Raw genomic sequence first — 18,505 nt, 5'->3', positions numbered from 1 at the left:
GCAACACTTTCAAAAGTGTCCCCATTGATCTCTTGCCAAACATTTTTGCCCGTGCTCTTAAGTCGGGTAGAGAAAGGTATTTTATTTTGCAATGAGTTGGGCAAGTATATATAAAGTACAAAAAAAGGCAGCTAGGCCGACGTTTTCTTTGACTTTTGCCGACTCAAAAAATGTCGGCCTAGCCCCTCCTGATATTTGTCCCTGCGTTTCCAAAAACGTCGGGATTGACATAGTTAGTATAGCCTTCCCGATGTTTTTCAAAAAATGTCGGGAAAACACCCCCTAGGCCGACGTTTCTGAAACGTTGGCTAAAAACCAAATTAAGGCCGATGTTTCAAACATCAGCAAAAACCAAGCATAGGTCGACACTTACCACGTCGGCCCAATCCATGCCTATGCCTACGTTTTTTTGCACCGACTAAAGTTGTGCCTAGGCCAACCTTTGCTGCGTTGGCACAAACCATGCCTAGGCCAATGTAAAAAACGTCGGCCTAAGTCTTTAAAAAAAAAGGGTTGAGAAAACACTTAAAGCGTTGACTTAAGTTAATTTAATTTAAAAAATAGACAACAAATTATCTATAAATTTGTTGTCAAACATTAGAAATCTGGATCAAACACTAGTAATATAATATCAAGATAAGAAAATTCATGATTCATTCCAAAAATAATTTCCCGATCATATATAACATGTATATAGAGGTACAATTTGAGCAAGAAATAACTAAGTAATTTCGAAAAATCAAGGAATAACTAATTAATTTCGAGAGATCAAGGAAGGGCAACTAGCAGACAACTTTGGGAGATCGAGAAGGGGCGTCCACTAGTAGCAGCAACAGAGCATCTTCAGGAGATCAAGAAAGAGCCGCCGCCGCCGCCGCCAGCGGCTTCAAGAAGGCAGGAAGAACTGTAGTAACTTTAGGAGATCGAGGAGGGACGTCTACCAGCAATAACTTTGGGAGGTGAAAGAAAAGGCACTAGAAACAACAACAACTTCGGGAGGTCAAGGAAGTCGAAGAGGCACCACTAGCAGCAATGGTAGTTTTAAGAGGTTGAGGAAGAGCCACCACCACAAGCAATAACTTTTGGGAGGTAAAGGTCTAGTTGGGCTATGATGTTGAGGAGAAGATTGAAGGAAGGGGCACGACCTCGAGGATGATGTTTGGCTCTTCCTGGAGGTGATGGTGGCATGCGGAAAATGATGAGAAAAAAGAAGAAAAAGATGTAACTTCTGAAAAAAAAGGGTAGAGAGAAAAGGAGGGAGGTCAGATTTGGGGGGGGGGGGATGGAGGGAGGGACGAAGAGAAAGAGAGGGAATGAGGCGATCAAATTTCAAGAGTTGGGAGGGAACTTTCTTCGCTTAACCTTTGATTTTTTTTTTAAATACAATACGTTTATTAAATATCGACTTGAATAGTTATAGTCGATGTTTCATAAAACGTCGGCCCAAATAGCCTTAGGTCGACGCTTTAAACGTCGGCCCTTGTCGATCTCAAGTGACAATGTGTTGTCTTCAAAGGAGACAACATGTAGCCACATCTTCTATGATGCACGAATAACAATAGCAATAGATTGCGTAAGGTGTCAACATATCGCCCAAGACCATTATAGTACACTATTACACCTCATAAATTTAATATCAACTTATTTTTCTTGAGGTTTTTGTTGAAGTTTAAGTTTATTAATAGAACATTAACTAATTTTTGTTTGGATTTGTGATACTTAGAAGTAATAGGTTCAATAGGTTTCGGTCGCTTTTATAAACCTATAATTATGTTTTTTAAGAGTTCGAAGTACAAAGATAACCTCGATACATGCAGAGGGCATCAAAATTTGACATGAAACCAAAGTGGCCCCAGTCGTAGGCATGAAGATTATCTTTCCTTCAAATTCAAGAATAATTACAATTCGAAAATGAGAAAGAAAATAAGAAATATCCAAAACAAGAGATCTCCCGTTTGGATTTAGAGTTCGTTGATTTTAACTTTAACTTTAACTTTAACTCAACACACTACAAAAAAAAAATACATTTCTCAATTCAAAAATTTTAACTTTAACTTTAACTCAACACACTACACAACAAAAAATACACGTTTCCCAAGTCAAATTTATAATCACATCTCATTTGTTCTTTTCCACAATCAAAATTAAAATTAAAATCAAAGTAACTTTAACTCTGAATCCAAACGCCCCCTAACTTCCTAAGGAGACTTTAATTTTGGGGGTTGGAGATTACTTCGACAAGTAAAAAAGCATTGCTCTCAATCCAAATTTTGACCAGCCCTTATCCAAGGCTGTGAAGACTTCAATGATGACTTCTTGAGCTAAGTAATATGTGATCATGCTTCTTGAAGATGTTTTTCTTTCCAGATTTTTGGAAATTTATACCATAAATAATTCATAAGTGTTCTATGATCGGAATGCAGCCAATCATGTTAGTGTGTTTTAACTTTGTGTGTGATCTGGTCAAGTTTGGGAGAAATAAGTCTCTTACAATTCAATTTCATCATTGACAATTGAGTTTCAATTAACTTCACACTTTCCAAATTCATGTGAATTAATTATCTTCTTTCATGTAATTAAACATGAAAGAGCATCAAGGTGTTGATTTATGTCTTTTATCATCTCTGTTAGAGAAGACATGTACCAAGTTTTCATTGTAATATTTATCATTGCAATATAAAATTTATCATATTCAAACTCTCTAATTTATGAAATTTTTTGAACAAAATTAGTACAACGCACGGGTTCAATAACTTAATACTTTCATAAGGAAATAACAAGTTACCTATTCAATTATTAGCCACGAATACTAACGACAACAAATTATATAATGAGGTGGCAACATGTTTCTTCGTGCACTTTTACACTTTGACAACACTTTTGACAACATTTAGTGGCGAAATTACAATTTGTTGACAGACTTTAACAACATTCATGACAAAGGCTAACATTTGAAACGTTGGGAAAAAGTTTTACGAGCATCTGAATGGGCTAAACAAAATGCAATGTATTTTTTTTTTGTGTCGACTAAACTTAAAAACGTCGTCATATGGTTAACAAAAGCCAACATTTTCCAAAATGTCAGCTAAAAGGTGGTCAATCCCGATGTTTTTCACAACGTCAGGATAGAACAATTTTGGCTAATTTTTTCCGACATTTGTGATCGCGTTGGGACAAAAACGTGGGCGAAAACCAAATTTTATATAGTGATATGGCTTGAAGTGCGAAAGGCATTCCAAGAATAATCGAGATGCATGAGGATTTGTCTCTTGGTATATGCACCGAGACCCTTTTTATCACACATTGGATGATTATATGTTTGAAGAAACAAAAATTGATGTATAATATATGCGTGATATATGTTTTAGTGGCAATACATGATGGAGACACCTACTACCCATTTCCATTCCTATAGATGCACTAGAAGCTGAAGCACGTGAACTGTCACTATTTTCTGGCAAAAAAATAAATCGTCTGACTATAATCTCAAATATCTGATAAGCACGATGTATAAGAATCGAAATATATATACTGATTCGAGTACGTAATTAATAGCTGAAATAAGATGTCAAATTGAACCTTGAACTTCTAAATGAAAACTGATCTATCCGAGATCAGATCCATCTCACTCTTAAATATTCTCTCTTTTATGTAATTAAACAAATGAAATAATAATTTTAGCATGTTAACCATGTTTTGTATGATTAGATAGTTTACTGTCTTGTTGCATGCCATACATCAAGCCCGTGATTAGTTAAGGATCAATAAGACTTATAAGAACGAAAGCTTTATCTTTGTCCCAATGGTATGCATTAATCAAGCATTTGGTTCACCGGAATGGAACGGTTGGCACATATTGGCAAAAAAGGGTATTGAAGGCAATTATACATTCAGATGAAATTTCATTTGTTTAATTACTTGGATGAAATGAAAATTTTGGAAATCTAAAATTGCCGATGAGATGTTAATACTAGGAAGACAAAAAATTTACCTCCTAATATTAAGATTTTATTGAAAAATAGTTCACTTACTAATACTAAATTAATAGAAAAGAAAATACCTTCTTTTCTTTTTTCTGAAAAAAATTCTTGGGATAATAGACACGTGCACGATTTCGATAGACCCAAACACTGTCGAGATGTCCATTTATATATCTTCACCGGCTTTGCTTATTATTCGTTGGTTCACGAGAAAATATGTTATTTCCGACATAATGAGAAGATGAAATGTACAATCAACCGATTCCTTGTAATAGACTAAGAGCCAACTAGCCCGAGAGTGGCAAGTCGTGATTCGTCTCATTCTCGGTGAAGTCCCCATATATGCTATAGTTCGGCGAGGTAGATAGCCTGTTCAAATTGATTCTGGCGGGGGAGGATATAGTAATGCAACAACGACCTAAAGACCCTTACCTTTGCACCGAGAAAAAGATTCAAAAGGTTAACAATAAGACCGATAACTAGCACTCCTATCGCCCGGGTAAGGCAATCCTTAGAAATGTTATTGAACTAGGCATCATTATGTCATTCCCATGTCTGAATCTTTTCAGATCGAGCAAACGAGCATGAAACAACGTATAATATAATATCTATGATCGATTCAGTTGTAATAGGATATGGTCAATGCTAAACATGCTGGATCTATAGCTAGGATATATATGGAAAAAGCATTTTTAAAGAACTTCTTAGCTATAAGAAAATGCAGGGACAGAGTTCATTCCTAGACGTTAATTGCGCAGAAGAAATTCAAATTAGTGTGAGGAGTTGAGAACTTAGAAGAGAGAATGCTGGCTGCAAATATGGAGTTAGCCGCTTCGGTGTGGTGAATGCCGTCCCAGCTCACATAATGTAGTCCCGGGTCACAGGCGGTGACGCTGCTGTTGCCACACCTGGTCGTCGGGTCATAGTTGTAAGGTGGCCCTCCATGCCCGCAACATGCCATCAATGGATTCTCGAATCCTTCAGTTTCAAATATATCTATCTAGTTAGTGCACATGATGGTTTTTATCCGATAATTGTCGGTATCCCATAGCGAGTACCTTTTCTGAAACTCATGTAATATCAACCAGGCCGAATGTTCGATCTGTGCAAATGATGCTCATATCATATATACGTGTACCATGCTTGCGAGTATATATGTAACCAGCTGTTATGAGGTAGTATACGTAACATACCATATCTGGCAGAATTGGCAATGAGGTGGTATTTCACGGAGTAAACATCGACGTATACGATGGTGGCATCGATCATTTCAGACCGGAGCTTCTGGCATAGGGCCTTCAATTGCCGATTGAACTGTTTGGCAGCATTGTTGAGCGGGAAAAGGCAACCGTACGGATCATAGTCAGAGGTTGCATTTCGGGCTGAGATGGTTGCAAGCTTCTGAGGCAGACAGCCCAGAGGTCCTGTATTGTGGATCCAGAAATTCTTCCCACCACTTTTGTAAATGTCCTGCAAAAATAACTACAAATTAAATTTATATTTATATTTAGAATTCCAAACACGAGGTGTGGTGTACTGCGCTATTTTCCTAACCCACCAGAAGCAGTAAGCCTATGCCAGACCTGGGACTGCTCCCAATCAATAGACTGAAAATGTCTCGTGATCTCATCGAAAAATTCAGAACTCCAATCTCACATTGTGTTGATATTGAGCAGTTCGGGTCTTGTCCAATTAGTTTATTGGAAGAAAGGAAGAACTTTTGAATGAGGACGTACATACCCATACAGCCGATTTGATCACAGCGATGAAAGTCGGGATGCTCTGAATGACTTGTTCGTACAAGAGATCGATGAATGATGCGAAAAGGTCATTCTGCCCAATGTCTATGATGTACAGAGCATTCCTGAACTCTTCTTCACTGACTTGATTGGTGTACCCTTATAATATTTTATATAGATTAGTTTTCTATAAGCTGGAAGAAAGATTATGTTACGTGCAGATGTATATATGTTCACATATAGGCAGGTAAAACCTTTCGAGGTCAGGAGAAGCGAGCCGGCTCGGAAGCGGAGGAACTGAAGGACCTGAACGTCGAGACTGAAGGAATTGAATTTCCTAAGAGTTGTTGCACCCGCAACCGCAAAGTTGGCACCGTTGGTGAAGTCCGATCCAAGGGAGTCCAAGTACGGACTCAAGTAGCTAGCATTCAAGCTTTCACCTGTATGTCAACAGACAAAATCCTCATAGAGGAGATGAGCATGAACGATGGAGTTCATGTTGATATTGAGAGTTATCATTCCACATCGCTATGATGACTGGAAATCACCATGAGTTTATAAAAGGATCAGCTATTATAATCTACCAATTCAACTTTTGAATTGGAGATTTGTCCAATTACTTATCGTCCTCCGTTTATTTTTTTCATTTCCCATCTTTACCAAACTCATGAGCTTATTATTTTTCAACCAAGTTTGATAAATTAAGTGCTTAAAAAATAAGCATGCACTTAATTAGTTAAGATTATAAAATAAGTATAGGAAGAAGGGATGAATGACAAGGATGACAAGATGTTTAAGAGGAATTAGAGGTTATCAATAAGTGAAAAATGACTTATCTTATGTTAAGTCAAATGTTTTTATTTACTTGTTAAATGATTTTCTACTCAATCATTAAATAATCTCATCTCTCACTTTTTCCGTGCTCTCCTCTCACTCATCTTCCTACATAATCTGGAACTAATTTTTCAATACTTATTTAATTAAATTGAAATAAATACCACAAAATTATATATATTGGAGATTCTACCGCGGTTAGCACTAAAGACAACCACCATGGTTGTTTTACACTTGACCGTCAGACCTCCATACTTCAAATCTTGATCTCATGCTATTTTAGATTAATTTGATTTAAGATTCACCCCTCATAATTTGACTATCAATATTTTCGGTCATCCATCTTCGCATCAATGCTCGATTTCGCCTTTGAGTGAACCTGATCCGATTTTATACTAAACCAAACCAAATTGCACTAGTTCATTCAAACAAAAATAATTTAATTACTTAAAAAATATAAAGAAACACCGTACAACATCGTCTTCTATTCATCTTTTTCAATCGAACAAAAAAAAACAACAAAAACAAATGAAGGCAGTATACAATCTCGAAGAATACCGTCACCGCTCCAATGATGCCCATCCTTCCCCGATCTGCAATGACGACATGACTTTTAATAAATTATGAAAGATCGATCTCAATCTCTATCTCTATCTGTCAGCTCAACCTCAAGCAAAGGACGAAGGACGAGGGAGAAGGGGAAGGGGAAGGAGGGAAGGGAACTCTCCTTCCTCCTTTTGACTCACACTGCATCGGTACACCACATTTTACGTGCATCCACTTAAAATTTATGACCAGACATTTCTCCGTCCGTCCATTTCCAATTCCCTCCTCTTCCTCCATCTCCACTCATATAATTCCCCCACTGAAACTTCCAACGGCAACAACCATATATATATATATATATATATCTACAGACACTGTTCAATTCCTCGACCTGGCTCGAGCTTAAGCACCTTCACCAACAACGATAACAAGAACTATACCAGTCTTCCCTCTTCTCCTTCTCCTTCGTCCTTTTCTTGGAATCCAAATCCCAGTCGAGGGCGTCGATGGATTCTTCAAGATCGTATCTACCTTCAATTGTTTCTTGTTCGATTGGAGAAAATGAACAACAGACGATGTTATATTGTCTTTATTTATTGCTTTTTTAAGTAATCAAATTATTTTTTATTTGATTGAACCAATGCAATTTGATTTGGTTTAATATCGAAATCGGATCCGGTTCGTTCACGGGCGAAATCGAGCATTGACCAGAAGATGCATGACCGAAAATATGGATAGTCAAACTATGAGGCTTGAATCTTAAATCAAAAAAATCTAGCACACGTGCACGGTCATGATTTTAAGTGAGGAGATCTGAAAGTCAAGAATAAAACAACCACCACGGTTGTGGTGATTGAGCTGTAGCATCACCCTTATATATATAGCCCATTCCCACAGACAGGGTTAAATATTACTTCCGCTTTGTTGTATATATATAAAAGGGAAAACAAACAATATTGCACTGGCCATGCTTAATGTCCTACCATGGCTATCCAGTTGCATCTTTGAACTATCTTCGGACTAGATGTTACGATCTAGATTCAAGTCCAAACTTAAAACAGGTTATGTATGTCACAAAGAACAACGGTTCGATTTGGCCAGCTAGCGCTTAGTAAGGTATTGCAATACGGAACGCAGACTGGCTCAACAGATTAGGGAATGATAATTAAACTAAGAAGAACCTCTAATTGTATTAGTGGTAGAGCTCTATTTTTGCATCCAATTAATGAAAAGAAAAATGTTAATAATTATGAACCTGTAAATTATCATCTTTACGACGGGTAACAAGGAAAGACTTACAGAAGAAATCAATCATCAGCCGGCCATCAGATATCCTGCCATTCTGCTCTCGGAGGAATGCTCGCCCGAAAGGCAGCTTGAAGGTAACACCGAGCGCGGCCGAGAAACCTCCGGTATCCGAGTTTGAGTCCCCAAAGTTGAAGATCACGGGTTTTCTCTCGCACCGAGTACGTGCACCGGGAAGAACGCACAAGCATAGTAGCAACACGTACCAGAGAGACGAAATATGGAAAGATACGGATGAAATCCGCAAGCTTTTCTCTTGTCCTTCATCCTCCATATCTCCCTACCAGATCTGGCAGCTTGCTTGATCTTGGGGACGTCCATCGAGATCGAAATGTGTTTATATAATATAATATAGACAATATTAGAAGCAGTGATAATGAGACAATGGAAGAATTATATTTATATAGTGCAACTTGGGTGGAAAATTGAAAGCATCTAAATCTTGTTGATGTCGTTTCTTCCGGGTGCTGATTAATTAATTTGCCTTTCCACGGAAAAAAGGTCATCCCACGACTTGCTTGGAATGCCCTCGGGAATTAGTGAACGTGCGAAAACAATAAGAGAGAGGTCCACTGGTACAAGTAGGAGATTTGAAAAATTAAAGCTGATTTAAAGAGACACGGTATAGAGAATTGATCCTAGAATATCTTATTTGTAAATCGAATGTTGAATGTTTTGGAGTATGTACAAAAGGTTCACATACTTTTCTCTAATTATCTAGTCATTATGTATGTTACATATTATCTCTTAAATTACACGTTCGTTCATCTCTAAATTTGATATTAAAAAGTTAGTAACACTAGAAAAAAAAAATCTGGCCTTTTTCCAAGGAGAAACATGTCGGAAATCCATTTGAAAATGTACTTATCCTACAGATTTCTGGCGAAATTCCAACGAAACATTCTCTCGAAGTCCCTCGATTTTCGGGGAAAATTTTTCTCGAATTTCCAGATTATTTGATTGATCTTATTTTTAACTTTAAGAGTTTTTGACCAAAATTTTTAGAAACTCAGTCGGAAATTCTTTTTTAAAAAATTAGGCCCGCCTTAGCCTTTTTTTTTTTTAGTGTAACTGCAAAAGTAGTTTTCGATTAATCTAATTGAGGAATTGTCATTTGAAATATGGAGTGTATCCTCATTTTCGCACAACAATTAATCATTCGGAAAGTCTAGCGTCACTGTGTGGATGTCATGCAATATTATATCTTCAACTTGCCATGCAATATATATATTGGAGTTATCTGCTACCATTTCTAGACCATACATAGCATTGCATGTGAGATCTGAAGACTCAGCGGAAAATTTATGCATGCATTTTTAAATTTCTACAACAATACATAGAAGATGCATCCGACATAAAAATATAATATATTAAATTAGCTCAAATAAAAATACTACTGAAATCATAGGATGTAACTCAACGATAAATTGAGTTTTCAGTAAGTGGATTTTATCTGCAGTGCAATGATTTGAAACTCATTAAAAGCGTCTTGTAATCAGATCCAAACTGATGCTCGAATGAAATTAAACTAGTAAATCATGATTCCCGTGATCTCCTTGGAAAAAATACTATTGAAAAATATTAGAATCACTTTTTCATATATATATATATTGTATATCTTCTAAGAGATTCTTTTCTCTCTGAAACTTTGACTCTGCATTGCATCGGATGGTCTTCTATCAATATATAAAACAATGATCGAATCCATGGTCTTCCGAGACGAGGATTATGTTAATTGGGGCAACAGGGATTATGTTAATGAGTAGATGAGTTATGTCAGTAGCCGTCGGCACTGCATCTTCGTGTCTTTCTTTTTCTTCTTTAGTGAGATCAAGGATATTCTCAATCTATTGATTGACACTATTTCAATTTGAATATCGTAGGAACTACAAAATGTTTTCAATAGATTTAAAATTCTTAAACTTGTAATGCAAATAAAATTACTAAAAAGTCAATTTTCCCTCCTCGTTGTTTATACAGCCTTGCTTTGATGAGTGAAGTCTAACCACTTCACCTGCAAATGTTGTTATGCTGGTAATCTTACGCATCGTTTGCTGACGAGAAAATATATTATTCCCCCAACATAATGAAGAGGAAACGTACGTCAATAATTCGAGGAAATAGAAAAACGAAGTGTAGCTTGCTCAATTCTTATGATATTTAGGTTCGAATTTAGGGCTATCGCCCCATTTTCACCAAAAAAAAATTTAAAAAAAGTTTGAATTTTATAAAATGGCTTTAAGGGTACTTTCTATGACTATCCCTGATAAAACTCATAGATATACTATTTGGATTGGTTCGGGAGGAAATATCGATTTAATAATGATCAGAAGATCCTTAATCCATAGTAAACAAGATAATAACAATAGTAGTAATAATAAGAACAAAATATTAAAAGGGATTAGTAGCACTACTTTTTTTCTTTTTGGCTCGGATTGGTTAGCACTACTTACAACCAAGTTGGTGGACCCTTTGAAATGTGTTGATGAACTGTCAGACTTCAATATCAAATGTCTATCGTTTCACGTGGAAATTGATTTGGTTTTCAGCTAAAGTTACTACTGCAGTAAATTTTTCTCGACTCAAATATACCAAGTCGAGCATAGAAAAAATCGGCAAAAAAAATCTAAGAATCGATGGTAAAAAAAGGATAGGATCGATTCTAACATGCTATAATATTTCATCAATATTATGAAGATGAGGAAATCCTTTCAAAACAATCGATTATATTAAGGCCTGAGGAGATTGATGGGCTTGCAGGTAATTCTGGGCCAGAAGTTTAGGCCCAATTAGGGGTTCAACCTTGGGCCAGGTGGCCGGCCCAATCCTGGGAAGAGAAGCCCATTTAAGAAGCTAGAGTGCGTGATCTTTCTACCTCTCTTTCCGGTTATATTGGACATATATATATGTGTGTGTGTGTGCATGTATTCATTGTCTACGCGAAATGATCATATCATTGTATTCGTCATGAAAGGTTTGATAATTTTGCTGCGAGGAGTTTTGCTGTGATTCCAAAGGCTGAGTCTGTGCGAGTGTGCATATATAAGTTACTATTAAGAGTATGTTAGTTGCCAAGTGAGGTAACAGCTAGATATGCTAATTATCTGAAATGTACTGATCATCATTGCTCCTGAAGTTCAGTCCTTATATGTGTGTGTGTGTATACATATATATATATTTGATTCGGCATAAAATGTGCTACTGTCGTCATGCTCTATTTTGGTACCGTGTCATTGCATCCTTTCTTTGTATTATCTAACGACATATAAATATAGATTAATCGCCTAGAAAAGCACGGCTTTTGAACTTTTTTTCTAAATATAGTACGACATTTGGAAAATAGAATAGAAATGCATGATTTTTGCATTTTTTTCCTAAATATAGCACAACCTTAAAAAAATAGTACATAAATACAAGACATTTGCACTTCTTCCTAAATATAGCACGACCTTTAAAATATAGTATAGAAAAACACGACCTTCAAGTTTAGTTGCGCATTTAGCATGACGTCAATTATTCTGTCAAATTGTAATGATAACGGCTAATATAGAGCTAACGATGTTATGTGACACAACATGATTGGACGAGTAAACCCCACATGTTTTTATCTAATTAAAAAAACTAATTAAACAATTAAAAGAAACGAAACGGAGATTCAACTTAATAAGAGGAAAGGGGGAAGAGGACGACAGTGATAGCTACACCGGTTGCTACCATCTCCTAATTGGGGTCGCCGGTCGCAGCATGATCCTAATTATATGGGTGGTGACCTTAATAGGAGCACTCACCGTCGAAGTCGAAAGAACCTCGAGATTTGGGGCTTTTTCATTTCAGTGGTGGGGGCCCCGATTGCGCCCCGCAATCTACAATCAGTTCCTTTTTTTTAAAAGAAATATATATTCTTTTTTAATTTTTAGAATTATTTTCTAATATAATAAAAATATGTGTGACTCACTTGTCCAATCATATTGTGCCACGAGACGTCGTTAACTGTTACCGTTACATTTAACGAATAATTGACACCGTACTAAAATAGCAATTAAACCTGAATGTTGTGTTTTTCTGTGTTATTTTTTACAGATCGTGCTATACTTAGAAAAAAAAAAGGCAAATATTGCGCATTTCTATACTACTCTCAAAAGGTCGTGCTATATTTAAGAAAAAATGCAAATGTTGTACATTTCTATGCTATTTTCTAAAGGTCGTGTTATATTTAGAAAAAAGTGTAAAAGTCATGCATTTTTAGGTAATTAATCCTATAAATATTCATGGAACATGGCGAGATGTAAAAATACGTTCGTGTTGATATTTACTTATGGAGAAGGGAGGAATGCAGTAAGGGAGGAATGCGGTAGTATATATCTTCCTCCTCGGAAACGTACCGAACTACTCACCAATAGCATGGATCTCTATTCGAGCATATGCTTAATTAGACTGTGTTCGAGAGGAAATGAAAAATACAATTTCGTGAGAAGCTAGCTTGGTGCCCTTCCATTAAATGTCATTATCATTATTCCTCTAATCCTTTTCTTGTTCCGTGTCCTCCTTATTATTTCCTTTTCACATTTTCGTTTACCTTTTTGTAGGGGGGTTGACTTGTGGTTAAAATTAAAAAATTCTTTGTGTCTTGGGTGATGAAGACAAATTGAAATTTTGCTTTCTGCTTCAACGCACCTTCTAGAAACCATAATCTCAATCGCGGCAAACGACATTTTATTTTATTCATTGCTCAAGATTAAAGTTGACCAATATTTACTAATGTTACCTGATTCCGATGATTCAACATCTATTTTTCTTAAGTAAAAATTAGGGTTCAAGTAGTATAAATGAACAAAATTTATGATAACAAAGAATTTTACCCTTCAATGAGCTGATTCAGTTCTAACTTGGATTAGTCGTTTCTATTAAGATTCCGAATATTATTTGTTGTCGGTAAAAAAAAAAAGAGAGTATATTTTCCCCCATAGTTCTTTTTAAATTTTTTTTTTCTTGTTTTGAGTATAATTTTTTTAATCTTTTTTTCTTCACTTTTTTTTTTCTTGTCAAAGCAGCCTTCCTAGGAATTGAGCACTATCCCGAGTTTATCACCTACAAGACCATTTTAAAAATCCATAGGTTTCAGCCTGTGATTCACATTTGGGCTTGAAACGATCTTATCTTTCTTTCAAGATAATGAAATATCATATCGTCTATACGTTGAAAATGTATGCTTTATGTTAATTAATTAAAAGGACAGGGACTGGCTGGTGGGATTCATGTCTGTATTATCGCTTTGACCCTTTATGACAATGACTAACTGTAATCTTCTCACGAGATCGTATGTCCCGAAGAAGATAGTTCATTTTGACAAGTTATATGCAAATCTTTGTCTTTACTGTTTCCATGGTTTCGATCGTTCGAAGATCATCACTTCAAACTTTTGGTGTATAACCATCCGTCTATACGACCAAGTAACGCAGTAGAACTTAAGGCGTACATTATTGAGAAATACTTCATTGGTCCTGTCTGTTGTGCACATTAATTGATGGGTTAATTATCTAAAAAAACATAAACTTTTTTATATTTTATCAATTATAACACGAATTTTTTTTCTTAACCTAAAAATGTACAAATTATCAATTTGATATCAACTTTAACACGTCTTAATTTTTTTCGTTAATTTAAACGAGAATATATGGTCACACCCTCTGATCGAGGTAGCCAAGGTCGCCGGCGATCTTATAGGGGTGGCGGTGGGCCCCGATGAGACCCTCATTGCCCTCATTGGAAAAAAAAATAAAAAGTAAAATTGAGAAAAGAACGAAAGGAGTAGGCAATGAAAATCTTATCGGCGACCATCATCCCCTAATTAGGGTCATCGGAGACTTTTGCCATCATGGACAACCCCAATTGGGCGAGCGATTGTTGTTGTTGAGACCCACCGATCAAAAAAATGGAAGTCGTGCTAACATTGATATCAAATTAATAGTTTGTGTTTTTTTAGGTAATTAATTCTAACTGATAAAACCAATATATATTATCGGACTCGCCCTCTGGAACAAAATTCCTAAATCCATCCTTGATTAAAGGACCACTATACAAACGTTTGGTTGGGCGTTATGATGAATATACTAAATACTTATATTTTGTAAAATGGATACTATACATATATCGAAAACCGCCCATCTACAGCTCGCCGGAGATCCAACTCTAGAAAATGAACAGGACAATAGGCTGAGTACGCTTGACCATGAAAGCCCCGACTTAAGGTCACGGCCTGAAGTTGGCCTTGAAGTCACTTGACTGAAAATTTTCCACCGCTAAAACCGACGAGCAGATGACGTACGGGACTTTTGCTATGTCGGAAGATAGTTCAATATTGTGTATATGTTGATTCATAACATCAGCAAGCAAAAGACATCTATATCTATGACCAAGATTAACCTCGAACTAACGGTATGTTCAACAATATGCCAAATAGAAAAGAAGAAAAAGAAAAAGAAGAGGATGCTTGTTGATAGATAACTGATCAATCGACATGGTTCAATTAATCGGTTCCTCTTGTTGTATGGTCCATCCTTAACAAGCTCAAACAAAGAATGTAATAATAATGCAAAATGTCGGAAAGAGCATTTGTGCTTCAGAAAGATGATTGATTTTCTCGACTTTTCTTTATGTGCTCTGCGTGCGTTTCCTTTTCTGAAAGAGGGGTAACTGTAGTTTTCTTTTCGTGGCCTTAATCTAATACGAAGTACGAACTATCGATTAAATAAGAAAAAACAGAATTGAAATTTCTGTGGTGGGTTAGCATCAAATTAAATCTTTTAAAATAATAAATCACCCAAAAAATTCTTAAAATAATTGAAAGTGAATTATATTGGAAGAAGCTTCCAATCTGACCGAATTCTAATACAATTAAAATATAGTAAAAAACTCCCGGGGCCTGAGATCTGAACTCTATGCTTGCACTGAAATTGCATGCTCTCTCCTTTTCCCTATGAATGCCTATTCTTAATTTATATATCCCCGACAAGAGATTTGACTCAAAGAGACTTCTAACTAGTCATATAGCTGCTACGCTCTCTTTCGAATTTAAAATTCTCTCTCACTTTTTTTTTTTTTTGCTAAGATGGATATCTGGAATTTCAACTGATTTTTTTAACAAAAGAAGTTTATGTGCCTACTATAATAAAATAAAAAATATAATAACTAATAAAGAGGTACGAATAGATTTACTATGACAATCAAATCAATAATATCTTGATTAACAGTCGTGGACGTCTACTACTATGCTACACCTTTTTTCTCTCGTCTAACTAATTTTACGGTCAAAGAAAAACGCCCTCCAAGAATAATTCCTATCAGGGACGTGGACTTTCAAATTTGTTTCTAATACCTATTTATTTTCCTCTCTAAAAATATTATATTTTCCTCTATTAAAGTATAAGGGATAAATGAGTAAATTGACCCATTTATGAGAAACATTACAGTGACATACAACCATCTAAGAATAAATTGTTTTCAGCCAGTTTGCCCTTTTTGTTAATTTTCCAATTCCTTATATAGACTCTTGAGTCTGTCTTGTAACAACAAAAGAATTTCTCTCATTTACCTCGGTTGCTTTAGGTTCATGGAGACATATTAAACAACAGTTAATGAAAGCCACTAAGTGGTACTATTATTATTAAGAGAAAACTGTCAATTTGGAACACAAGATTTGCCCTAACCTTCAATTTGATACATGAAAAATTTTTGCTTTCAAATTGATACATGAAGATCTATTATGTCTGTCAAAATGACCCGCTATTAGACTTCCATAACCACGAGGCTTAACGGCATTGAATCGAATCAAAACAACACTATTTTTACACAAAAAATCATTTTTTTCAAAAAAAAAAACACGAGAGGAAGGGGGGAGCTTCCCCCAGCCAACGACCTCCACTTGCGATGAGGTCGAGGGGTAGGGTGGAGGTCACCGCAGTAGGGGAACCTCTTCGACCTCGTTCGAGGGGAGATCACCGATGGGATAGCCCCCACCGGAGCTCCCCAGTAGAGAAGGAGCAAAGAGAGAGTTTTTATAAAGAGATATAACAACAAATTTTGCTACTTAATTTATAATTTGAGACTATAGTAATTGTCACTATATTATTTTTCAAAAGTAAATCAGTGCCAATACGTTTGGCTCTAATCTTTTCTATATCTTTATATGATGCTTTGAACTCAACTCGAACCTTTGACCTCTAGAACAATATTCCGTGTCTCACGTTTTTAACCATTTCACCACCAATACATCTATAAATTGAATCACATTTAATTGATATTTCCTAATAAATAATGTCAAACCTCTTAAATAAGTATGATTTTTTAATATTCAAATTAATATAATTATTAATTTGTATATACAAGCAGTAAATCGACCTATGTACATATATATTTTTAAGTTTTTTTAATTATGTTGGTAATTTGAAAATTGTCCAATCATCCAAAAATTAGTATAATAAAATTTCATACATAAACAAAATGGATGAAGTAAGTATACACAATAAATTATCAGTTTATTTTAATTTAATATTCATATGATATATTTTTATATCTATAATAAATAAAAGGTATCTTCTTATTATGTAGAGAGTAACTTGAATATCCATCAATTCATGTCAAATAAATTTTTTAGGTCTAGGTAGAAAAAAGTCATCAAATGTTCGAGATTTTATCTACTTAGATCAATTTCTTTTACTAAATATATTATCTCTTAAAATGAACAACTAAATCCATGAGATTTTTCTGGATTTATAAATGCAAAGTCTCGTAAAGACAAATAAAATAGACTTTGTATGAAAAATCTCCTCATATGAGAATAATAGTTTTAGAAGTAAAAGATTTTAATTTGTCACAGGTGATGTGCGTCTAAATACAATTTTTAGATAAAAAAAAACATAATATTTTCCACTAAACCCATTATTTAGACATTATAGTCATTGAATCTTTTTCTTTCTGAAAAGAAGTTCGAGTGACAAATTCTCTATATATTTTTACCTAATATGTCTCTAAAATTGTTTCTTAATTAGAGGTAAAAGTAGCTTGCTGCCGGTAGTCATGGTATAGATATCTGATAGAAATCCAATTAGATTTCAACCCTAAGAGATACCGTATATAGATCAAGGTTACACGAGTTGTTGATAATGTACCTGAATGTGCCATGCCGAGCAATTACAATTGATGCTAAACTGCCAATAGAACTGGGAACCATGATCGAGTGGATCAACTGCACCAAGAGTTTCCTCTTCTTAACCCCCTTGATCAAACAACATCAATGGGATAACAATAATTAATAAGGGCAAGAGAGTGGATCTATCACCATTTATTTTAACGATGGTCATCGTTAGACATATCCAAAAGAGTGTGATCAACTTTGTAATAACCTTATAAGTAATATAAAATAATGGTTGCCACTTTAGCAAATGTTCATCTGTGGCCACTTAAAAACTTCGCCTGTGACCATCTTAGTAAAGTTTCGTCACTTAAAAAAATAGTTGTTTAATTTTTTTATTTTGTTAAAACATATTTGTTTAAAATTTATCTCATAAATTATATTTTGGTTTAATATTTTACTAATTTTCTAACCAGTTGAATTTTTGCATTTTCAACAAAAATTGAAGTTCCTACAACTTGTAGGATTACAACTTTTGTCTTGATCTTGTGAAGATGATGAGGGTATGTAATAAACGGATAGTGAGATTTTTTAAGACTATATATTATACATAGAGTCTTTTTTGTTTTCATAACTGAAAGACTTTTGGAGTCCAATGAGTGGTGTGGCACGATAAAACGCTACCGTTTGTTGCTTTGTGATTTTTAAAAAGTTCAAAAGTCATTCAACAATGGACTACCTCCGTCTTACATGCATACGTTCAAGATTTTGTTTTGGCTTTTATAATTTATATAGATTCTGATGGGTTACCCACACTGCTGCCTATTCACCACCATCACTAATTGAAAAGAGCTAATGCACTTAAAAGAACCTAAGAAATTGAGTTATGAGTTAATTTCATGATGGATCGGATCTCTTCATGTTTTAATAAACCGTAAATATACAATTACTAGTAACCCTTATTGTAAAAT

The 18,505-nt window shown here is 35.2% G+C and overlaps 1 protein-coding gene across 1 annotated transcript; it reads right to left on the bottom strand.

The window, feature by feature from the left end:
• Positions 1 to 4,623: 4,623 nt before the first annotated feature.
• LOC116187433 (GDSL esterase/lipase At1g09390-like) lies at positions 4,624 to 8,722 on the bottom strand. The gene is made up of 5 exons (XM_031516126.1): positions 8,399 to 8,722; positions 5,974 to 6,159; positions 5,721 to 5,878; positions 5,174 to 5,450; positions 4,624 to 4,958 (listed from the first exon to the last, which is right to left on the bottom strand). Exons 1-5 carry the CDS (start codon positions 8,676 to 8,678, stop codon positions 4,720 to 4,722), a joined length of 1,140 nt encoding a protein of 379 aa, XP_031371986.1. The 5' UTR covers positions 8,679 to 8,722; the 3' UTR covers positions 4,624 to 4,719.
• Between the last annotated feature and the right edge of the window lie 9,783 nt (positions 8,723 to 18,505).

The sequence above is a fragment of the Punica granatum genome, chromosome 8 (assembly GCF_007655135.1).
Source record: "Punica granatum isolate Tunisia-2019 chromosome 8, ASM765513v2, whole genome shotgun sequence".
NCBI classification, from domain to species: Eukaryota; Viridiplantae; Streptophyta; class Magnoliopsida; order Myrtales; family Lythraceae; genus Punica; species Punica granatum.
Note: the sequence above shows the minus strand (reverse complement) of the source record. Positions and strands in the feature narration are given on the sequence as shown.

Bases quoted from the DNA above. Each gene is read 5' to 3' on its own strand.
- LOC116187433 (XM_031516126.1), bottom strand. From the start codon at position 8,678: ATGGAGGATGAAGGACAAGAGAAAAGCTTGCGGATTTCATCCGTATCT. The intron at 6,160-8,398 runs GTAAGTCTTTCC...GTTGACATACAG, and splicing joins GCTGATGATTGATTTCTTCT to GTGAAAGCTTGAATGCTAGC. The intron at 5,879-5,973 runs GTTTTACCTGCC...AAATATTATAAG, and splicing joins GCTTCTCCTGACCTCGAAAG to GGTACACCAATCAAGTCAGT.